This window comes from Bos indicus, chromosome 17, assembly GCF_029378745.1.
Source record: "Bos indicus isolate NIAB-ARS_2022 breed Sahiwal x Tharparkar chromosome 17, NIAB-ARS_B.indTharparkar_mat_pri_1.0, whole genome shotgun sequence".
NCBI lineage: Eukaryota > Metazoa > Chordata > Mammalia > Artiodactyla > Bovidae > Bos > Bos indicus.
The window spans coordinates 4,785,001-4,802,525 of record NC_091776.1 but is presented as its reverse complement, the minus strand read 5'-3'; the positions used below and the strand labels follow the sequence as shown (position 1 = coordinate 4,802,525).

Sequence of the window (17,525 nt, the reverse complement as noted above, 5' to 3'; positions counted from 1 at the left end):
ACCTTGCTTGTGTGTGAAATAATGTACTTTATGTACAAATAATGTACTTGCTACCTTGCAACTGTGTGGTAGTTTGAACATTCTTTTGTATTGCCCTTCTTTGGGATTGGAATGACCTTTTCTGGTCCTGTGGCCACTGCTGAGTTTTCCGCATTTGCACATATTGAGTGCAGCACTTTAACAGCATCATCTTTTAGGACTTGAAATAGCTCAGCTGGAATTCATCACTTCCACTAACTTTGTTCGTAGTAATGCTTCCTAAGGCCCACTTGACTTCACACTTCAGGATGTCTAGTTCTAGGTGAGTGTCCACACCATCATGATTGTTCAGGATATGATAGTTCTGTGTATTCTTGCCATCTCTTCTGCCTCTGTTAGATCCATACTGTTTCTGTTCTTTATTGAGCCCATCTTTGCATGAAATATTCCCTTGGTATCTGATTTTCTTGATGAGATCTCTAGTCTTTCCCATTCTATTGTTTTCCCCTATTTCTTTGCAGTGATCACTGAGGAAGGCTTTCTTATGTCTCCTTGCTATTCTCTGGAACTCTTCATTCAGTTGGGTATCCCCAAGAAAACGAAATGTAAGAAGATTAAAGTGGTTGTCTGAGAAAGCCTTAAGAATACCTTAGAAAAGAAGAGAAGTGAAAGGCAGAAGAGAAAGGGAAATATATACCCAACCAAATGCAGAGTTCCAGAGAATGGCAAGAAGAGATAAGAAAGCCTTTTTAAATGAACAAAATTTAGGATATATGTCTCATGAAAAAATGTTAGGAGTTGGGGCTCTGTTAGCTTTCTGGGAAAAACTGAATGATAACTTTATAAGGACCCTATTACCATTTATTTTTCCATCTCTGGGGCAAATTTAGAAGAAATTGTGCTTAAATTCAGTGTAACAATAAATATTGAAATCTCCCCAAGAAATACATGGTAGAATGAATAACAGTGAAAACCATGAGTAAGTCAGAACTCTTAAGAATGAGTTGTTCTTGGTATCTGAGTTTTGTTTTAGTGGGGTTTTGATCATTGCATACACATTATTCATATTCCTAGACTTCTCCTGTTGAGAGAAAGCTGAGCTAATTCTCCAAATTTCATCAATTAGCAAAAGCCTAGAGTTTTAAGAATTATTTTTGTTGGAATGATTTACTTATTTGTGAGTGATTTTAGTAACTAAATTAGTCTGACTTAAAGATTTGAAGATACAGAGAACAATTAACCCTTGAAAGTAAAGCAAATAGTTGAAGGTCTCTACTTATCTCAGCACTATGTCTTTTTGCTACTTTAGTTTGGAAAGTTCTGTATCACTTGTGACATACATGTTATACATATCTCATGTTAAATCATGGGATTATTTCTTATGCAAGATTAATAAACAGTAATAGCCAGAACAACAGAGCTCTCTGTTCCTGGGATTATCACAAAATGGAATTATAGTAGTCATCGTTTATTGAACTCTTCTTTATGTAATAGTAGAGATAGAGTTTTTGTTTAAAATAGTGATTGCATTGGATAATCCATTAAATGCCTTCCAGCTTAACAAGTAATTTATGGATTGATGTTTTTTGTATTGAATTTAATAATGGAGATATTATGGTATGGATTCAGAACACCTGAGAATCTAATAAGCTATTTAAACCTCTCTGAGCCTCTTTTTCCCTGTAGTTTAGCATCAGACTAGTTGATTTCTGTTGTCCCTTCCAGTTTTAAACTTTTTTGGTTCAACAGAATTTTTTTTGAAAGACAGGTATCTCATTTTGAAAGGTAATGCCATTCTATTTAGATACATTGTGTGTTTTGGATTTTAATGTTAGATTCAGTCCACATTAAGTATTCCTTATTATTAAAACTGGTGACTATTCCTGATCAGAACTTCGTATATCTGGGATATGAGAAAGTTGACATTCATTCGTACTGGAATATTTTAATTATAAATTTGATATGTGTTTTTAGAAAACTGGAAAAGAGTATAGTTGTAATAAATTTATCTTAGAAACATTAAAATATATTCAGCTAAATGTGAAGGATGTTAATAATTTTTTCAGTTTCCTTTCAATGATCACTTCCCTAAAGACATAAAACCTTTAGAATTTAAAATAGTCAGTTGAAGCTGTATAGTTTTATGCTGGACATTAGCAACAATGTTGGGTACTCAGTTTTTCTTAACTTTTTAAAAAAATTAAGGCTCAGAGATGTTGAGTAATTTGCCAGGGTGTTCCTGATACTATTTGATAAATAGAGCCAGAATTTCAAACCCAGAGTTAGAATTTTAAAACTCAGTGTGTTTCATTCCAAAATTGTATTCTTTCCTCAGGTTCTCAAACTTAGCTGTGTTTGAGAATAAGTAGCTTCTAAAAAACTACTGTTGCCTAATGAGCAGCATGGTGACTATAGTTAATAATAATGTATACTTGAAATTTGCTGATAGATCTCAGGTTTTCTCACCACACACACAAAGATGGTAACTATGTGAGGTGATGGATGTAATCATTTCACAGTGTATACATATATCAAAAAAATCATTTTTATACCTTAAATATATGCTATTTTTATTTATCTAATAAATAAAAGCAGAAAATCAATCTAATAAAAAAGCTAAAGCTTCCCCCGCCCCCCGGAAAAGCTCTAAAAATAACCTGTTTCAGTGATAATCAGTAGATCTTGTGGAATGTCTCAGGTATGTTTTAAAAGCTTCAGAAGTCTTATGATTAATCAGAATAACACTCTGTATTATCACTTCTCAGGCTTCAAAACACATACAAATCACCTGAAGATCTTGTGAAAATGCAGATTCTAGTTAAGTAGGTCTGTATTTCTGATGCGCTCCGAGATGACATAATTGATGGAAACCCCTTGCATCCATACTATGAGTGGCAGTAATCTGTAGTAGGTGATACTTGATTTATGATTTGAAATTTTTGGCTATAATTTCTGTGAAGGGTGATTCATTCACATTTGTGTGAATGTTAATGATAAATTTGATACAAGTGTTACATGCCTTTGGATTTCTACTTGAAGAGCTTTCCTCCCTATGTTAGAGTAGCAAGTTATACAATGTTGAGTTAAGCTTTAAAACCATTTCAGCTGTGTCCTTTAATCACATACTTTTAATTGATTTGAAAACAGCCAAGTCCAGGTAGAGTACTGATTAAACATGATCTTACCAAGTCTCTTCTTACAGTTATGTGTTTTGTTTGGTTTTAATAGTTCTAAGAAAAGTTTATGTAAGAGCTCATCCTGGTAGCATCCATTTGTTACTCATCCATTTCAGCATGGAAGCAAGTCTATTAGTTCCCAGCTTTTAATCCTTTTTTTGAATATTTTAAAGGAAATGTCAGTACAGCTATATTCAAAATGTATATTGTGTGGAGGAAGAGAAGCATTTTCACAGTGAAATGTCTGCCCTTTTCAGGTTCCCCAGCACCACCTCTGCCATCTGTTATGTCTCCTAGCAGGGTGGCAGCTAGTCGACTGACTCAACAAGGAAGTGATTTAATTGTTCCTGCAGGTATTCACTGCACTGATCGGATAAAGCCCTTCTTGCTACTGCTGAAGCTAAACTCACTCACTCAATTTCCTATCGCTTGCTTTATATTCTTAGGTGTGTTATTCTGGCTTTTTTGGTGGCTGTTTTTTTGTTGTTGTTGTTTTTTTTTTAACAATAAGGAAAGTGATCTCTCTAGCCATAGCTTACCTTTCTGGCTTTTCAAAGTTTATTAGGCACAATCTCAAACATGAAATTTCTGGAATAACAGAAAAAAACACATTAAAGTTTGATTCATTTTTAATCTACCTTTCTTTTCTTTGCTCTGGAAAATGTTGCTTTACTTATTTGATCCTAAACTCTTGGCTTTGCAGCTCTGCCATCTGTTTTCAGTTAAATAAAAAAGGACTTTCAACAGTTGGGTTGTTCATTATTTGGAATGAATCAAGTGGAAAAGGTTGTGTCTTCCTTTTTTCAACTTTGACTTAACAACTAGTTGTCAAATTGCTTCAAAATACTATGTAATTTTCCAGTTATGCCGAGTGAAAAGTACTGGGAAAAACCTATTTCTTTGCATTGGATTTGCTTTTCACTTTAATACTGCTGGACTATAAAAACAAGGCAAATTTACATGAAATGTTAATATTTTATACTTTATGTGAGAATTTTGTAAATTCTTAAACGCATTTGATTTTATATACTGTTCTCCTTAGATTATGGTAAAACTGTGGTAAAGCCTGGCCTGGCTACAGGGGTGAGAGAAGAAATTTTTGCTGACTCTAACCTTTTAAAACCATTTTATAAAATGTTTTCTCTTGTCTTTTTTAAAAATTGTTATTTTAAAATTATGGTGTTTCTATCCCAAGTTATTAACATCATAAATGTTACTAAATATGTTCTTCTGTAAAAAATATTTTACTGTGAGGAACTGTATAGTTGTAGAGTTGCTGTTATGTCATAATTTCTTAATTGTTGGAGTAATGCATTATCAGGGCTTTATACTGCCTGTATTAATTATGGCTTTGGGGGAAGTGCTGGCTTTCTTGAGGAAAAAATGAGGCACAGTGAAGGTCTTGTTTAACAAAACCTCTTATACTACAGTAAGATATTTTTGATGACTATCTAAAGTTATAGTATTTTTAAACCCTCCAAAATTTTGGTAACATTGTGTTGTTGCTGTCTTCTGTGTAGTATAATCAAAGGAGATCACTGTGAAGAGTGTGAGCCTTTCAGATTTTTAATGACAATTTTTTAAGAATCATTAGGTTATAAGATAAATTGTGGAAATTTTATTTTCCTTGAAGAAAGTAGCAGTTTAGAGAAGAAGGCCTATTGCAGCATTTTTTTTTTTTTTAAAGAAGATGGACAAACCAAAGAAATTTTTTTTTGCAGTATCAGGAAATCATCCTTAAAATGATTCCAAGAAGTCCTAGTCCTTTACTTTGTGGGAATCTTCTTATTTCTTTAAATGCATAAGTAGTTTAATTTGAACTGCATCAGTGTTTTGTTTTCTTTCTACTTGTCTGTGTGGTTTGCATTTTTATCTTTTGTTCTGATGTTACAGGTAGCCAGAGAACACAGACAAAAAGTGGTCCAGTTATTCTAGCAGATGAAACTAAAAATCCTGCCATGGAAAAGTTAGAACTTGTTAGAAAATGGAGTCTAAATACCTACAAGGTTTGTAATTTTTTTTAATATTTCCACCCCAAGTAGCTCTAAGAATTTCATTCGAATGTTACTCAAATTATTATTTTGCAATTATATAAATGTATAGGAGAGTATAATGCTCTTTCAGCATAAATATACAATTAAAAATATTGTGTCTTACTGATCTTTGCATAAATGTAGTTTTAAAAGTCAGTAGGTTGAGTTCTAAAAAGAGCTACTAAAGCTCCTATTAATTGACAGATAGTACATAATTAAAGAAGAAATATGTTGTCTGGGAGCACATTTAGCTGTAGAACTGCCATAGATATGTTTGTCACAACCTCCATCTTTTTGATACTTATAGCAGCAAAATGTCAAGAGGTATATTAGTTTTCCAAAGTTTGAAATTCTCTGATCTTACTGTAATAACTAAACACTAAACTGTACAGACAGTATATGAGTTGGATTTCAAAGGTTTATTGTTGTTAAGTGTATTGCTTCAGAGTAAGTATTGATTAGTTTTCTTACATTCTCCTAAAGTAAATAAGCAAAATTTACTCTAAAGCAATACAGCTATATTTAATGTGTTACAAATAGATAGCTCAAACCCCAAATTCACTTAGTACCTTTGAATCTTAACAGGGATGAGACAGTAGAATTCGTAGAATAGTTAAGTGGATGGAAACCCTAACAGTTTTATTTAGAGCATCAGCGTTAACACTCGCTCTGTTTGTGAATTGGTAGTGGGCCTAGTGGTCTGTAAATCAGGAATTGTCTGTATTTTTATACAGGAGTCTCTGATGTGTCTTCTAAAGAGCAATACAGAAGTGCATTTATTTTTTCAGTTAGTATTTTTAAAGTACGATCTGCAATTTTGCACAGAAGTACAGGTTTTCTTAAGAGGATAAAAGTGCCCTGAAACTGCTGCATGAAACTTTCCATGTCGTGTTGCTCATGTCAGTGTGGAACTGAGAAACGCCAGTGGTAGCCGTCAAGACTTGGTGCCCACTGAACCGTTCTCATTCAGGATATTCTATTTGCCCATTGCCCCTTTTGTTCTCAAGGATGTGGATGCTCTCATTCCAGGAATACTGTTTTTCCTTTGGTACTCCTTCATATCAGAGCAGTTCATCCAAACATTCAGATGTCTACTTCATTTTCTCACTGATTCCACATGCCCAGTTAATTATTAAATGGACTCTGCCTCTTTAATATTATTTGACTTTATCCTTGTCTCCATCTTAGCCTTCACAGCCATGTGATTACTCTCTTAAATTACTGTAGTAGCTTCTCAACAAATTGTCTCATCCTGCAGATTCTGCTCTGCCTGACGTGGTTCAGTTTGCTTAACTCCTTCCCTCGATCCCCATCTACCTTTCCGTTTTTATCCTGCTGCTCCTCTCTTCCACCCGCAGATCTCGTGATCCATACCTGCTTATCCAGAGATTTCCTAAACAAGCTGTGCTTTCTCACACTCTGCAGCTTGTTCTGTGTTTGCCCGCTGCCTGAAATTCCCCTTCATACTCCCTTTCGTTTCACTTGTTTATCTTTCATACCAGATTCAGTCTCACTTATTTATTTATTAAATTCATTTATTCAGTCATTCCTTTGTTCATTTATTCCTGAAATTTAGCCACACATTTTGAGCCTAAAGAATACAGGTCTTATTTTTGAGCCAAATCCTAATAATCCTAATTTGACAAATTATCAAGTTTAATTTTTTGTCATTTTGGCCTTCCTCTCTTGTGTCAGTTGTGTTTTCCTGTTGCTTATCTTTTTTTTCCTGTATGTGTGTGTTTATCAACTGTTCTTTTCTTCTTTTACTTCTACAGTAATCAGAGTTGAATCCTTCCTAGTTTATAGTTATCTCTAACTTAACATGGGGCTTCCCAGGTTGCTCAGATGGTAAAGAATCCTTCTGCAGTGCTGGAGACCCAGGTTTGGTCCCTAGGTCGGAAAGATCCCCTGAAGAAGGGAATGGCTACCCACTCCAGTATTCTTGCCTGGAGAATTCATGGACAGAGGAGCCTAGTGGTCTGTACAAGTCCACAGGGTCACAAGGAATCGGACATGGCTGAGCAACTAACACTTTCACTTTTTTTCTGCATTACTGTACCACATTCAGATTTTCTGTTATTGAAAATAACCAGACTTCATAATGCATACACATGGCACAGTACTATGTGAAGGAGTCATCATTCTTTCAGTGATCATTTTATTTTTAACTGAAAAATTTTTTTCATCAGAATAATTTGTGTATCTCAATCTAAGTCAAAAGAGAGAAAGTCCTAGCTTACATGATTTTATGGAGTTTGTAGCTCATTGTGTCTGGACTGACATACAACTGTGTTCTTCTGTCTTTTTGACCTTTTTAGTCCAAATTATGAGCCGACATAGGACATTCATTGTCATTAGGATAATCCTTCAAGTGTTGATTCTGATTTGTGCTTATTATCCATCATACTCTGAGGAATTTGATTCTGGCTATGACTTTGATTCTCTTTCATGGACTTCAGTTTCTTCATGATTTTTGTTTTTAATTTCTTCTGTTTCTGTTCTCTGGCAGACACTTTAAAGCTTTTACTCAAAGAGGATATTAGCACTTCTTTGTTGGTGTTTAATAAAGGAAGTGCTAATATTGGCTCCAAGATTAGTCTGGTGATTAAAACCAAATATGTAAGAGAAGTGATTTTAAGTTTAGGCCTTGAACCTGTTTTCTTAAATATTATTTTAATCTACCTGATTTTATTCCAGTTTGAATCCAAAATTTATTTATTTTCTTATTTTCTCTCATCTACAGGAATCAGTGTGAATAATAAACTCTGGTTTATCATTTTTGTTCATTTTTGTATTTTGCAAATATAGAATATAGGGTACTTGTAGAAGTCTGTCTTGTTTTTTAAAGAATAATCTCAGTTTTAGCATCCAGACCTATTTAGTGTCTCTTCCAAACATTAAATTCTTTTTAAAAATGTTTTAAGAACTTGCCACCAGTATTCATACCTTTAGCAAATGAATATTTGTTGGCTTAAAGCCAGTATCTTTTAAACTTTCATTCCTGGCTTTCTTACCATATTATTTATTTACTAGTTTATCTGTTTCCACTGTTCAGGTTCTGATATTTACTTTAGGCTCCCTTCTTCCCTATCCTTTAGTCTTAAAAAGTTTCTTAATGTAGTATCTGTCTTTTGCTGCCATTAGCTTATTCTTTCCCTTGTACCTAATTGTTTTATTCTAAGCTCTTGGTGCTATTTAAATACTAATAGTATCCAGTGATTATCTTGTAAATTCATGACCTGTGCGGTGGTGATTCATGGTATTTTATACACAATTTATCATTATTTTGTCCTCTCCCAAGTAGGAAATCTCTGTAGAGCAATAATTTACTTTTGCTTTTTCCTGCCTGTTTAACTTTACTCCATTTGTCCTTTTATCCTCAAAGTAAATCATTCATTTATATGGAAAGCTGGACAGGACCACAGATCATGGAAAGTCATCTGCATTTTCAGGGACTTTGGAGAGGGGTAAAGAACTGAGAATTTTTAATTGTCTTCTCTTTTAAACTTGCTTTATAATGTATACTGAAGGTATGTAATATATACCTTCGATTTTGCACTTCAATTTCAGTATTTACTAGGAAGCAACTTAAATAAAATTCTGTTTTTCTGTGATCCTATGAGAAACTTGCTCTGGGACCCTGATGAGTGGGGAAATGCCTCGCACTTTATGTTTTCTCACTGCAGCTTTCTTTACAAAGCCCCACAGAGGCTGTCTGTAGCATTCTCACCTCCAGATTACTTAGATTTCCTTGAGAGTGGTTAGTTATCTGTATTGGAATATAAGCTCTGAAGTTCAGTTTCAAAACTTGTTTAAGGTGTCCAGATTTGATGCCTTATACTCTTGCCTTACTTTTCCCATTGCCATAGCTTCCTGGAAACAAAAAAAAATTTCCTCATTAAACCTTTGACCTTACTGTCTGCTTATCACCATTATTTCTGTAAAAAAAATGACCACTCAGACAAAAGTAGACATTTCTTTCATTTTGCCCAGTCTGCCAAGTTCCTTCAATGAATTCTGGCTTCTTGGTTTTCAACAGACTATTATATCTGGATAGCTATGGAAAGTACCACATGCTTTGGCTTAAGAGTAGGTAAATGCCTCTGATAATATTCTGTTGCATAGGGAAAATCCTTGTGTGGAAGAAAAGTGGAAATGAGTGGTATATCTTGATCTTGTTACCATTTCAAATATTACTTGCTGATGTTCTCTCATTAAAATCACAAAGTCTGAGGTTAAATGTTCTCTTTATGTGTTTTTCATCCCCAAAGAGTGTTTGTGTGTTTTCCATAGAAATAGTTTTATCCCTTCTATGAGTTTGGCCTTTCATCTTCCTATCACTTTCTATAGAGTTAATTTCTCTACTTTTTTGTTTTTAAAAGAACTCTTTTATTTATAAAAGTTTATTTGTAAAGATCCTTAATTGATGGTAATAGAGAGTGTCAGGGAATTCATTTCTATTTAAATAGAAAAATATAAGTAGCATATATGTTACCGTTAAAAGGATAAATAGACTTCCCTGGTGGCTCAGATGGTAAAGCGTCTGCCTACAGTGCGGGAGACCCAGGTTTGATCTCTGGGTTGGGAAGATTCCCTGGAGAAGGCAATGGCACCCCACTCCAGTACTCTTGCCTGGAAAATCCCATGGACGGAGGAGCGCGGTAGGCTACAGTCCATGGGGTCACTAAGAGTCGGACACAATAATAGATTTATATGTGTTGACGAGGAAAAGGCCTTCAGAATGGGAGAAAATAATAGCAAATGAAGCAACCGACAAACAACTAATCTCAAAAATATACAAGCAACTCCTACAGCTCAACTCCAGAAAAATAAATGACCCAATCAAAAAATGGGCCAAAGATCTAAATAGACATTTCTCCAAAGAAGACATACAGATGGCTAACAAACACATGAAAAGATGCTCAACATCACTCATTATCAGAGAAATGCAAATCAAAACCACTATGAGGTACCATTTCACACCAGTCAGAATGGCTGCGATCCAAAAGTCTACAAATAATAAATGCTGGAGAGGGTGTGGAGAAAAGGGAACCCTCTTACACTGTTGGTGGGAATGCAAACTAGTACAGCCACTATGGAGAACAGTGTGGAGATTCCTTTAAAAACTGGAAATAGAACTGCCTTATGATCCAGCAATCCCACTGCTGGGCATACACACTGAGGAAACCAGAAGGGAAAGAGACACGTGTACCCCAGTGTTCATCGCAGCACTGTTTATAATAGCCAGGACATGGAAGCAACCTAGATGTCCATCAGCAGATGAATGGATAAGAAAGCTGTGGTACATATACACAATGGAGTATTACTCAGCCATTAAAAAGAATACATTTGAATCAGTTTTAATGAGGTGGATGAAACTGGAGCCTATTATACAGAGTGAAGTGAGCCAGAAGGAAAAACACCAATACAGTATACTAACGCATGTATATGGAATTTAGAAAGATGGTAACGATAACCCTGTATACGAGACAGCAAAAGAGACACTGATGTATAGAACAGTCTTATGGACTCTGTGGGAGAGGGAGAGGGTGGGAAGATTTGGGAGAATGGCATTGAAACATGTGAAACATCATGTATGAAACGAGATGCCAGTCCAGGTTCAATGCACGATGCTGGATGCTTGGGGCTGGTGCACTGGGACGACCCAGAGGGATGGTGTGGGGAGGGAGGAGGGAGGAGGGTTCAGGATGGGGAACACATGTATACTAATTAAATAATTTTCTATTAAAGAAAAAAAAATGCTCGGATATGATGTATAGCATAGTTTCATGTTTACTTTAAAAATATTATGTATGTGATTATATAGGTTTAAAGGGAAGTCTTATTAATAGTTTTCTACTATCCAGTCGAATTAAAGGAAGAGGACATTCATTTTTATTTCATTCATTATTTTCACTTCTACAACAAATACTAATTCTGTAACCAAACTTTAAAAGACATGATAAAATAACATATTTGCAAATTTTAAAAATTTCAGTGCTTATTTACTACTTTTTATAATATTTTTAACTTTAAATGATAATGATTATATTAATGCCCTATATGGTTGCTCTTATAATGTATTGTTGAGTAGTGAATTGAAAACTGTAAGCTCTTGTATCATTTCTGGAACAGAAATAGAATACCATAGACTAGAGTAACATAGTTTAATACTATTTTATCTAGGCAAAAGTAGAAGAAGAATTCAGAAATCTCTAATCTCTACCTCCTTCTCTGGCCTTCTCCCTTCCCTCCTCTCCATCCCCTCTTCTTTCTCCTTCCTTTCTTCCCTTCATTCTTCCTGTTCACACACACACACACACACACACACACACACACACACAACTATTTAAGGGAAATCTAGAAGGGAAAAAAGCATTTGAAACTAATAAGAAAGTAGAGTTTTGGTATTCTTATTATTCCTATATTAATAGTCCAGTATTCTTAAATCAATGCTAAGTATGTCAGTTGTTTTAAATCATCTACCAAAATGCACAGAGCTTGAAATATGATTACATGAGAGAACTCATGTGGCAGTATATAAATTAGCTAGGTAAGTTTTGAAAATCTCTGATTAGTAATAGTTAATAGCCATGATTGGTAAGTGTACTTTCTGGGTCCTGATGAACGTCTAAAGGGGACTGAAAGTTTGCAGTTTGTTAGGCTAGCTTGTTTGAAGCCAGAAATGGTGTATACCCTTTGCTTCAGTGTGTGCACTTTGGATTACTGCTTTTATCTTTTGTTCTTTTTTTTTTTCCCTAAACAAAATACATCTTTCTACTTTTAGTGCACTCGACAAATTATCTCTGAGAAGCTGGGCCGTGGATCAAGAACTGTGGACCTTGAACTTGAAGCTCAGATTGATATATTAAGAGATAACAAGAAAAAATACGAAAATATTCTAAAACTGGCTCAGACCCTATCGACCCAGCTTTTCCAGATGGTGCATACCCAAAGGCAACTTGGAGATGCGTTTGCTGACCTGAGTTTAAAATCACTAGAACTCCATGTAAGATTATTTGAAATAACTCTCGGAGGGGAGAGGGGTGAAAAGGGTGAAAACGGCAATAGGAGTGTTCTAAGAGGCAATTTGTTACATTTCTGATTTGTTGACTCTAATAAAATTGGAATCTTGTGGTATTCTTTTATTTCAAGAAGGCTCAGCTGACTTTTGTCGAAATACTGATCCAAAGAAAATGTCAGCTGGAGGTTTCAGGGAAAGGGAACTTGGTTAGAGGAAAGGAAAAAGAGTACTCAGCCTGCTTGAGCCTAGAAAGAATCATATATAATCATGTAAATAACTGGGTGTGGGTAAAAAGTAAATTCAGGCACCTGTTGAAAATCTTGGGGCTTCCCGGGTGGCGTTAGTGGTAAAGAACTTGCCTGCCAATGCAGAAGACACAGGTTCGATCCCTGGGTCAGGAATATCCCCTGGAGGAGAAAGTGGCAAACATCTCCAGTATTCTTGCCTGGGAAACCCCCTGGACAGAGGCGCATGGCAGGCTGTGGTCCATAGGTTTGCAGAGTCGGACACAACTGAAGCAACTTAGCACAGCATGTTGAAAATCTCTTAACCTAGTCTCTGAATGTCCTAAACAAGACTTACTTGACTTAATTTGTGATACGCTTTTTCATTAGTGTAAGTTATGAATTTTAGAATGAAATTATTTTGCCGTGTATAGAAAGCATTATTCATTTCTTATGCTGTCTTTTTTTTGGCTGGCTCTCTGTTGCTGCCTGTGGGTTTTCTCTAGTTGCAGCAAGCAGGCGCTGCTCTGCAGCTGTGGTGCGCTGGCTTCTCTCACTGGGAGCATGGGCCCTGGAGTGCACAGGCTTCAGTAGCTGCAGCCTGCAGGCTCACTGGTTGTGGCAGACGGGCTTAGTTGCTCTGCCTCATGTGAGATCTTCCTGGACCAGGGGTAGAACCTGTGTCCTCTGAATTGCAAAGTGGACTCATAATCACTGGACCACCCGGGAAGTCCCATCTAATGATATCTTAAATTACTCCTTTTATGTCTTTTTTTCCTCACCTGGAACCAAAAGATGTAGAAATCCCTTTTCTACGAAAATCCCCTACAGACGAATAACTTGAGAAGTTAGATCATTTAGAGCATTAAATTATTTGTTAATAATCTAGAATCTTGGACAAAGAAAGTTTGGCTAGAGATGACAATATTGAGATAAATATTGAGATTCAATTCTAACTGAGTCACTATACAAAAAGAAGAATGAAACTAATATTTAGGAAGCTGAGTTATAGCAGCTGTTATTACTGAGTATCCACAATTTCAGTGTGATGGGCGGAGTGCTTTTTAGCCATTATATCATGTAATTTCTCTAATAACACTGGAAGAAATGTTATCCTCATTTTATAGAGGAGGAAATGGAGGCCAGGATGGTTAGGTAGGTTTTATGAAATCATGAAAAACAAAAGATGGAAGTGGAATTTATATTCAGGTCTTTCTGTCTCTTCCTGATCTCTGCCTGTCTCTTTAAGTGAGAGTTTTAGAAGGTGTGACCCAGAAAAAAATCCCCACAGTATGGAAAGAGATGATCAAAGTATAGGGTCTGGGGAAGTACAGCAGTGTTATCAGTGATGCTACATTGAGTAGAGTCTATTGATTATAATACTTAGTGCCAATTGGGGACTTACTGTACATCAGATACAGCTCTGAGTTGCATACATGTGTGTTAGCTCATCTAATGCTCAGACTTAGTTAGTAGCACTTTTATTACCTTTCTTTTACAGATATGAAGTCCTTTAAAAAAAAAAAACCTGAGCATATTCAGGTCCTCAGTATTCAAGTCCATTGTTGTTATTGTTCAGTTTCTGAGTCGTGTCCGGCTCTTTGCAACCCCATGGACTGTAGCACACCAGGCTCCTCTGTCCTCCACTGTCTCCCAGAATTTGCCCTAATTCATGTCCACTGAGTCAGTGATGCTGTCTGACTGTCTCATCCTCTACTACCCCCTTCTCCTTTTGCCTTCAATCTTTCCCAACATCAGGGTCTTTTCTAGTGAGTTAGCTCTTCCCATCAGGTGACCACAGGATTGGAGCCTCAGCATAGTCCTTCCAGTGAATATTCAGGACTTAATTCCTTTAGGATTAACTGGTTGGGTCTCCTTGTTGTCCAAGGGACTCTCAAGAGTCTTCTCCGGCACCACAGTTCAAAAGCATCCATTCTTCAGCTTTCAGCTTTCTTTATAGTCCATCTCTCACATCCATACATGACTACTGGAAAAACCATAGCCTTGACTGTATAGATCTTTGTTGGCAAAGTGATGACTCTGCTTTTTAATACACTGTCTAGGTTTGTCGTAGCTTTCGTTCCAAGGAGCAAGCATCTTTTAATCTCTTAGCTGCAGTCACCATACATAGTGATTTTGTTGTCCAAGAAAATCAAGTCTATCACTGTTTTCACTTATTCTCCTTCTGTTTGCCATGAAGTGATGGGACTGGATGCCATGATCTTAGGTTTTTGAATGTTGAGTTTCAAGCCTACTTTTTCACTCTACTTTTTCACCCTCATTAAGAGTCTCTCTAGTTCTTCTTCACTTTGTGCCGTTTGAGTGATCTCGTATGCATATCTGAAGTTGTTGATATTTCTCCTGGCAGTCTTGATTCCAACTTGTGATTCATCCAGTCCGGCATTTCACATGATGTACTCTGCATCGAAGTTAAATAAATAAGGTAATATATAGCCTTACTCCTTTCCCAATTCTGAACCAGGCCAGTTCCATGTCCGGTTCTATTGCTTCTTGAACCACAAGAAGTTCAAGTTCCTGTTTCTCAGGAGACAGGTAAGGTGGTCTGGTATTCCCATCACTTTAAGAATTTTACACAGTTTGTTGTGATCCCCACAGTCGGAGGGTTAAGTGTAGTCAGTGAAGCAGAAGTAGATGTTTTTCTGGAGCTCCTTTGCTTTCTCCACCATCCAATGAATGTTGGCAATTTGATCTCTGGTTGCTCTGTCTTTTCTAAACCCAGCTTGTACATCTGGAACTTCTCAGTTCATATACTGCTGAAGCCTAGCTTAAAGTAATTTGAGCATAAACTACCTAGCATGCGAGATGAGTACAATTGTGCGGTAGTTTGAACATTCCTTCTCATTGCCCTTCTTTGGGATTGGAATGAAAACTGACCTTTTCCAGTCCTGTGGCCACTGCTGAGTTTTCCAAGTTTGCTGGCATATTGAGTGCAGCACTTTCACAGCATCGTCTTTTAGGATTTGAAATAGCTCGACTGGAATTCTATCACCTTCACTAGCTTTGTTCATAGTAATGTTTCCTAAGGCCCACTTGGCTTCACACTTAAGGATATCCAGCTCTAGGTGAGTGACCACACCATCATGGTTATCTAGGTCATTAAGACCTTTCTTGTATAGTTCTTTTGTGTATTCTTGCCACCTCTTTTTAATTTCTTCTACTTCTGTTAGGCATGATAAAAGACAAAAATGGTAAGGATCTGTCCTTGTATGAAATGTTCCCTTGATATCTCCAGTTTTCTTGAAAAGATTTCTAGTCTTTTCCATTTTATGGTTTTCCTCTTATTTCTTTGCATTGTTCATTTAAGAAGACCTTCTTATCTCTCCTTGCTGTTCTCTGGAACTCTGCATTCATTTGGGTGTATCTTTCCCTTTCTCCCTTATCTTTCGATTCTCTTTCTTTCCTCAGCTGTTTATAAACTCTCCTCAGAAACCACTTTGCCTTCTTGCATTTCTGTTTCTTTTTCTTTGGGATGGTTTTGGTCACTGTCTCCCGTACAGTATTATAAACCTCAGTCCATAGTTCTTCAGGCACTCTTATCTATCAGATCTAATCCCTTGAATCTATTTGTCACCTCCAGTATATAATCATAAAGGATTTGATTTAGGTCATACCAGTCTTCACCATCAGTGGCTGGGGCATAGATTTGCCTTTCTGTGATGTTGAATGGTTTCCTTGGAAACGAACCATGATCATTCTGTCGTTTTTGAGATTGCACCCCAGTACTGTATTTCAGACTCTTCTGTTGACTGTGAGGGTTACTCCGTTTCTTATAAGGAATTCTCGTCCACAGTAGTAGATATAATGTTTATCTGAATTAAATTCTGCTATTTACATCCATTTTAGTTCACTGATGCCCAAGATGTTGATGTTCAGACTTTACATCTCCTGCTTGTCCACATCCAATTTACCTTGATTCATGGACCTAACATTCCATGTTCCTATCCAATATTGTTCTTTACAGCATCAGACTTTACTTTCACCACCAGACACATCCACATCTGAGCATCATTCTGGCTTTGGCCTCGGCGCTCATTCTTACCGTAGCTGTTAGAAATTGTCCTCCGCTCTTCCCCAGTAGCATATTGGACACCTTCCGACCTAGGGAGCTCATCTTCCAGCATCCTGTCTTTTAGCCTTTTCATGAGGTTCTCCAGGTAAGAATACTGGAGTGGTTTGTCATTCCCTTCTCCAGTGGACCACAGTTTGTCAGAACTCTTCACTGTGACCTGTCTGTCTTGGGTGGCCCTGCATGGACAGCGTGGCTCATAATTTCATTGAGTTACACAGCCCCTTCTCTGCGACAAGGCAGTGATCCATGAAGGGGATTCAAGTCTATTGGACCCAGTTTTATTTTTTAATAACTTTATTTTTTTCTGGTTTTTTTCTTAATTTTTTTTTTGTATTTATTTTTTTATTTTTGGCTGTGCTGGCTCTTCATTGCTGCATAGGCTTTTGGTGGCTTCTCTTGTTACAGAGCATGGGCTCTAGAGTCCTCAGGCTTCAGGAGTTGCCGCACATGGGCTCAATAGGTATGGCTCCTGGGCTCCAGAGCACAGGTTCGATAGTTGTGGCACACAGATTTAATTGCTCTGCAGCATATGGGATCTTCCTGGACCAGAGATTGAACCCATGTCTCCTGCATTGGCTGATGGATTCTTTAACTTTCCACGAGGAAAGTTAGAGGACTGAGTTTTAATTTTTGAGTTTCTTATTTGAGCATTTCTCTTTGTAAGGATTGGTATTTTATGACTTTTATTCTTTCTTAGAAATCTTCCAATGATAAATTTACTAATTTTTAAAAATAGAATAAATGTTTTATCTTGCAACTACCATATGAGTCCATTGGAGCTCAAATACACAGTATGGGATCTTAATGATTTTATTTTCCTATATCTTAAGACATTTTGCTGTTTCCTCATCTTAGGAATTATTTCATTATTGCTCATCAGTTTTTCCCTTCCATGTTAAAAATGAGTAAGATAATAAGACAGAAGAACGACAGCGTTGCCTGGAAGAATTACGTAATCATGAGATAAACACTTCTTGTCTGTTTGCATCACCAAAAAGA

General features: G+C 36.5%; 1 protein-coding gene across 11 annotated transcripts in view; it reads left to right on the top strand.

Moving 5' to 3' along the window:
* Positions 1 to 17,525, top strand: part of ARFIP1 (ARF interacting protein 1) — a 138,426-nt gene that overhangs the window by 77,763 nt on the left and 43,138 nt on the right. For 7 of the 11 annotated variants that reach the window (XM_070768985.1, XM_070768981.1, XM_070768980.1 and 4 more), the window contains 3 exons: positions 3,413 to 3,508; positions 5,049 to 5,161; positions 11,976 to 12,197. In XM_070768985.1, the coding sequence (XP_070625086.1) occupies positions 3,413 to 3,508; positions 5,049 to 5,161; positions 11,976 to 12,197 (431 nt within the window). Of the gene's footprint in view, positions 1 to 2,744; positions 2,806 to 3,412; positions 3,509 to 5,048; positions 5,162 to 11,975; positions 12,198 to 17,525 lie in introns of all 11 variants that reach the window. The other 4 variants (XM_070768983.1, XM_019976999.2, XM_070768987.1 and 1 more) reach the window with 3 other exon arrangements.